At 32.0% G+C, this 7085-nt stretch overlaps 1 protein-coding gene across 1 annotated transcript; it reads left to right on the top strand.

The window, feature by feature from the left end:
* Positions 1-1318: 1318 nt before the first annotated feature.
* LOC108381498 (odorant receptor 7a-like) lies at positions 1319-4667 on the top strand. Its single transcript, XM_017637911.1, has 3 exons — positions 1319-3788; positions 3860-4217; positions 4282-4667. Exons 1-3 carry the CDS (start codon positions 3028-3030, stop codon positions 4351-4353), a joined length of 1191 nt encoding a protein of 396 aa, XP_017493400.1. The 5' UTR covers positions 1319-3027; the 3' UTR covers positions 4354-4667.
* Positions 4668-7085: the final 2418 nt, after the last annotated feature.

Here is a 7085-nt window from a genome sequence, read left to right as displayed (position 1 = left end):
TTTTAAGAATTTTCAATTAAAATTTAGTTCATTCTCAGACAAACCCCATTATATACCCAGGGTCAACAATTTGTAGAAAACTGCAAAAAAGTGTAACAAATTTTCACCTAAATTTTAAACTTTTTTCCCGGAAGTGTTATAATTTTTTTGGGTACACAGTTTTTTAGCCCCTGCAATTTTAGTCTGATAATGTGCAAATTTCAAGTACGAATTACCGTTAATTTTTTAGATTTTTTTTTGTCGCATTGGCTTCCATATAATGAATAAACTCAATTTATTTGTATATGGAAGAAAACCGCAACNAACACTTTCGAGAAAAAAGTTTGAAATTTAGGTGAAAATTTGTTGCACTTTTTTGTAGTTTTCTACAAATTCTTAAACTTGGGTTTGTATGGGTTTTGTTAGAGAAAGAACTGTATTTAAATTGAAAATTCTTAAAAATAAATAAATAAACATGAGTGGCACACAATATCACTTTAAAATGGCGTGCTATAGATATGACCGATACTGTATATATACATATGTACATACATACATATAAACATATGTACGGAAATATAATGTTTAAAGCAACTTTAGCTTCAGTTAATTAAAGGGCGCCAAGAATTTAGTCTCCTTGTTTGAAATACTCCTACTCAATATAGTACATATGTACTATATATACATACATATTTAAGTGCACGCCCGTTTTGCAAAAGTTTCCTCTTTGTAAATTTTAATCAATAACGCAATTTTGGATTGAGAATCCATGGTTTATCTGCGAAATCAAGAGCTGAGGATACAAAAAAAAAGGTTTTGCACCTCAAAGTGTTCTACATGGATAACTACATAGATAGATATAAGACTCTCAAATTTGTATCTTAGAGCGCGCCTAGCGTAGTTGACAACACTATCAATCGCTGGCTTACTCGCGAAATGGCGAGCCACCACTAGATATGTGAAAAATGCACCATTTTGAATTCAGTGGGTTTTTTGCGTTTTTTAATATTACCATTTTTTTCATTTGGTATCAGGAAATGACTACCGCCCTTATGAATTTTAGTTATTGAAGAAAATTTATAATTTAATATTTTCTTTGAAAGGGATCATAAATAAAAATTTGTCTAAACTTGCTCAATAAAAAAAAAAATGGAAGTAATCAGGCAGGTTTTGCAATTCACTTCCGAGTGAATTTCAACAAAACTCGCCTTGAATCCGTATTTTGGGATTTGTGTTTCATTTTCCGAATTTTACAGGCAGGTTCTGGAATCCGAAAGAAAGTGGAAATAAAACGCGTCAAGTAAACACAGAGGCCTGAATATTGGATTCAATATAATTTTTTATAGTATTAAAAAAAGTTTAACACCATATTCTTTTTTTTTTTGCAATTTTGGCGATACTCATAAGCTTAGCTCTTTTTTTTCTGAAACTTGAGAAATATGGCTTAAAAAATGCATATAATATTTACAGTTCCGGCAAAAAAATCGAAAACTTCCTCACAAATACTATTAAAGCACTACAAAACGTACCAAAAAAGTAAATAAAAAATAACGCAGCCTTAAACAATTTTTTTTTATTTCACTCCACCAAACTTTTGCAATTTTGGGAATTCCAATAAAAACATCGCAAAAGTTTTCGTTAGCACAAACTACTTTTAAAATAAGAAACATTTACCAAAAATTATTTCTGTTTTTTTGTACGTAAATAAAAATAACAAGTTTCAAAGTAATAAAAAAAAAATAAAAATTTTCTTACTTTAGCGCCCTATACTGTTAACAAAAAGGAGAGTTGGTAAATTCAACTTACAAGTCTATTAAAGGTACTATGTTAGCTTTGCAAAAATGTATATTACTTAAATATTCCAAGCACTTTTATTTTATTAAAATTTTGCCTATGGGAGAAAGCACTGTGTGACGGTCTCTCTATAAATGTCCGTATGGCTTGTCTGTCTATACAATAGCGGGTCCAATTGCCGTCCATCAGTACGTAGAGATTCCCTCTGACGTGCCTAGGTGGCGGCTCCGACTTCGCGGAAGTGGGTGCTTGCTGAGCATGATTATGTGCTCTCTTAGTGCGAGAATTTAGGCCTTACTGTATAGACGGTGTTCTGGCGGTAGCTACGACCACTGCACTATGTTTGCGCTATTACCTTGCATGTTGCCAACAATCGTTGCATTTTTATGCGCTTCACTGTTTTTAAAAAGCTCGTCATACCATCTTTTTCGGTATCCCTCGCACTCGAGAACAGGGCCATAGATCTTACATAAAATAGTTCATATGTACTTAAGTGTCGAAAGCCTTCTCATCCTAGTTCGGCATCGTCCAAGTTTCTTGGCCATATAAAAGAACGGGCATAATGACGCTGGGGCTTCAAATTGAAAAAGTAGCACGAGAGTGAATTGCCTTTTTTGAAAACGGTGATGGGCACCGCCCTGCCCGAGAGCAAATCTTTCTCTGCTCATTGCTGTTCTAAAACCTTGTTAGGTCTATAATGGCGCAGAAAGGTCCTCCCTAATTTTAACGGAGCTGAAAGTTGTGCTTACGACGTTACTCTACAGAGCCGCATTAGGTTTTTATATTTGGCATGTTTATTATTTACTCGAAAAGGAATTTTGCCCGATAGGTGGCGCAGAAATCGAAATATTGGGAAAATCCATATATATAGTGCGATTTGGTTCATATTTGGAACGTACAAATATTAATTACATGAAATGGAATAAATCCATAACAATTTGCGCGATAGGTGGCCCAGGTGTGGAGATAGTACGGATTGTATTTATGGTCCGATGTGTTTAATATTTAGGAACAAACCACCCGAAAAAAATTTAGCCGTTAGGTGGTAACAAGAGCTCGTCTTTAAAAAAATTTGTTTCAAATTACTTGTTTTTAAATTATTTTCGAGCCTTTCAGCCTTTTTGTTGGCGCCCATGGCTTACTCAGTTTTATATTATATTCGTAATATAAAATCCCATTTCGCAGTGGATTTCCAACATTCTCAGAATTTTAAATCTCTCATTCGCACCATTGGCGGTTAATTAGAGGAAAAAAATGTTTGAGTTGCTAACAGGACGCGGAATAGCTAATTTTCGTTCAAGTGATGCATTCTTTTACCTCTTCAAGAGTTACACTATCTTGGGTTCAAATCCACCAAAAGATACTGGCCCGCTTTACTACATTTGGTCAATACTTCTCAATGGATCCATAATTTTCATTTTACCAATAGTTTGCGTGGTTGGCTCCATCATCCAATATGCGAGACACGAAATAGGAACGATGCGTTTCCTCAACGGCATACAGGCCGGTCTGAATGTACTTGGTATGCCACCAAAAATTATAATCATGGCGCTATCCTTGAATCGATTGCGCAGTATTGAACCTACATTGGCAGCTATGGATGCACGGTACAAGAAGCCAGAAGATGTAGCCCTAATACGTAGATCTGCGCTTATGGGAAACCGAATGATTTCAGCTGTTTTTATAGCGTACATGTGTTACATGTTGTTTTCATTGATGCCTAATGTGATAAAAGGTGGAGTGCCCTTTGGCTTCTGGATACCTTTCTTGGATTGGAATTGTTCCCGAATAGATTTCTTAGCGCAGTCCGTGGCTGATGTGTTCTTCTTCTTTTTCTCATTATACTATCAGGCCTTAAACGATACATATGGAGCAGTGTATATCTACGTTATACGGGCGCATTTGCAGCTTTTACGCCGCCGAGTTCAACAATTGGGCACGGACGCTGAGATGAGTAGCGAAGATAAGATGGAAGAGCTCGTAGATTGCATTGTTACGCATCAGCAGATTTTAGAGTGAGTAAATGTTTTACATATATGCACGAGAAAACCAACTGCATCTGACTTTTTTTATATATATTTATTAGGTTGGTAGCGGTAGTGGAACCGGTTATTTCGAAAACAATATTTACGCAATTTTTGATATTTGCTTCAATTTTGTGTGTCACTATGATAAATATATTCATTTTTGCTGATCTAAGCACACAAATCTCGGCGACAGTGTACCTGCTGTGCGTTTTACTGCAGACGTCACCATGTTGCTATTACGCTACACAATTAATGACGGAGAGCGAGAAATTGCCCGATGACATTTTTCATTGCAATTGGGTGGATCAGGATCGATGTTTTCGTAAAGCGATCATTTATTTTATGCATCACTCTCAAAGGTCAATTGAAATAAAAGCCATGAAGTTATTTACTATCAATATGGCTACGAATGTTTCAGTATGTTTTACAAGTTTCGAAAATTATTGTAAGCAAATGTAATGGATGCTATTGTCTTTTTCAGATTGCTAAATTTTCCTTTACACTATACGCTTTCATAAAGCAAATGGGAATTGGCCAAAATGCCAATGATTGATGGTAGATATATAATGGACACAAGAATATCAAACATATAGCAGTGGAAATACTCATATGTATGTATTATCAATGCGCTTTTGGTGATTTTAAAAACTTCGAAAAGAAAAAATGTATCTATGTTGAATAAGATTGCACTTGTAGTTTGCCCACAACTTTAGTTGAAAAAATTATATTTTAAATATTCAATAAATTACAGGACAAAAATAGCAACAAAAGTCTCGTAAAACGATTGCCAATTCTGGCAGCTTTCTTGAAAGCTCCTTTCTCCGAAAGACTAATTGAAAGATTTGCTAACGAGGAGGTCTTAGCATCTTTTAGCAATAAGTTTTCCAAAAAATTAATGAAATTTAAAAAAATATATACCGATTTCCTAAACTACACTAAACTAACTAACAAAAACTAAAAATTAAAAAAAAAATATGCAAAAAGAAAAAATAAAATAAAAAAATGAAGAGATACGTTTCTAAAAGCTAAATATTATTTAAAATAACTTTTGTTTTAATTAAATCAAAATAAATATATTTCCCAAAAATTAAATAAAGTTAAAAAAATTAAGAAATATTTTTTTTTTAAATAATATATTGTAAACATTAGAAGAAATCGAAAATCTAAAATTAAATGAAATTAAAAAAAAACATCCTTTTCAAAAGAATAAAATCTAAAAATTAAAAGAAAAATCAATTGAGAAGGAAAGAATTTAAGCAATAAAAGGAATAAAATAAAATAAGTTCTTAAATATTAAACTACATAAAAAACCTTTCTTTTTAAAATAACGTAATAAAAGAACTAAAAAAGTTAATTAGAAGGAGAAAAAAGTAATGAGGCGTATTCTTGTTTTCGTACGAATCGAAAATCATGAAATTTTTTTTATCATTTACTATACAAAAATTTTAAATTTTCGATTCGTACGAAAACAAGAATACGCCTCAATAATTAAAAAAAAAGTTTTTAAATTTATAATCCTTTTGAAATGAATGAAAACTAAAACGTAAATGAAAAAAAAATTAAATGAAAAAGAAAAAAATGTAATAGAAAAAATATGCTGTGGTGGAAAAATAACGAAATTTTTTCAAATTTTGCCTATTTTTCTTTCATTTATTTAATATTTATTATTTTGTTTTATAAAATTATCGGTCATTATCTGCCATAACCATATAAATTCATATTTCAAACTTTTTGCAAAAACTATAAAAATTCTGCAATTTTCAACTTTTTAATCAGATTTTTTAGAATTTTTTGGAGTATGTAGTTTTATAGCCCATTAAATTTTAGTGAAGTGTAAGTTTTAGGTTGCTCAAAAACCGCGTTGATTTTTGGCAAATTGTTTTAACGCATTTTCTTTCATACAAAGTCTGTTCGAAAATTTTTTTTTGTATGGAAAAAGTGCATAATACATTCAGAACAAAAATTATCAAAAATCAACGCGATTATTTAGCAACTTAAAACTTGCACTTTATTCTACTAAAATTTAATAGGCTATAAAACTGCATACCGAAACAATTCTAAAAAATCTGATTAGAAAGTTTATAAAAAACTTATAAGTATTAAATAATGAATGGGAAATATTTATTAAACTGTCGTGTCCCTATTTATTTTTCCACCACTGTAAGTTTCTAAAAATTAAATTCAATTAAAAAATTATATTTTTATTTTTAACGCATAAAATTAAACTTAAAAAAGAAAAAAACTTAAGTTTCTAAAAATTAAAGGAGACTATCGAATAAAAAAATTAATGAATAAGGAGAAAATATTCCGCTGTCCGAGGACTCGAACCTAGGATCTCAGACCTGAATTGAATTGCACCTTGACCACTCCGATCAAAATGGCATTCAAGTGCTTTCTGTCAAAAGAGCTTTTCACGATGAAAGTTGGGAAGGGCGTTTTTTGTTTGGAAAACCTTTGTACCAGAACTAGGGCATTCAATCCCGAAGCATTTTAACAATCCCGTAATTTTGAAATTCAAAAATTCTAATCCCGTGATACCGACATTTTTTCGGGATTTCGACTTCATCAGAACTTTTTGCATTTTACAGTAGGTTCGCCTTTTTCAAACCACACAGATTGTTTGTCACCACATTTGGTCTTAGGGGAGCATAATGTCCCTTAGTAAAAGAGTACGTAATTTGATGTTTAAATATTTTCATTCTAAAATATCTACATATATTACTTGTCAAAAACATTTACTAATATTTGCAGAAATCCTTTTCCAAAAAAGGCCAACAAAGTATAATGACGAACAACTCCGCTACACTGTAAAGGCTTGTTGTGTTTTCAATTGCTACCAGATTTTTCGTTACTACACAGTTCTTGCACAAAATATTTGAACAAATACAGTTATTCAGGCATGTCCTGAAATTCACTTCCAAGGGCTCAAGTTCACTTTGAATCCAAATTTTGGTGTTCTGTATTTCTCGTGTTTCATGTCAAATGATTTTTTTTTCGATTTCAACATTTTTTCATTCTGTAAATGAATCAGTACAAATATCGGGATCCCGGAGCTGTAATCCCGGGATTTCGGGACATNTTTATTTTATGCTTCATTTTGAATTTAAGTCCTATATTTTCGATAAATTTAACCGGTTTCATGCTTTTAATATGTATTTGTCTGAAATCGGCTACCTCTTCATATGGTGTTTCGCTTTACGGTCAACATTTTCGGAACTAATCAAGGCCATATAACGAGGTATGAGTGTAATCGTATTTTTAAATACTTTTCTAAAAAGAAGACCA

This window comes from Rhagoletis zephyria, unplaced genomic scaffold (genome assembly GCF_001687245.7).
Source record: "Rhagoletis zephyria isolate East Lansing unplaced genomic scaffold, Rhagoletis_zephyria_1.1 Rzeph_scaffold_22753, whole genome shotgun sequence".
Lineage (NCBI taxonomy): Eukaryota > Metazoa > Arthropoda > Insecta > Diptera > Tephritidae > Rhagoletis > Rhagoletis zephyria.
Note: the sequence above shows the minus strand (reverse complement) of the source record. Positions and strands in the feature narration are given on the sequence as shown.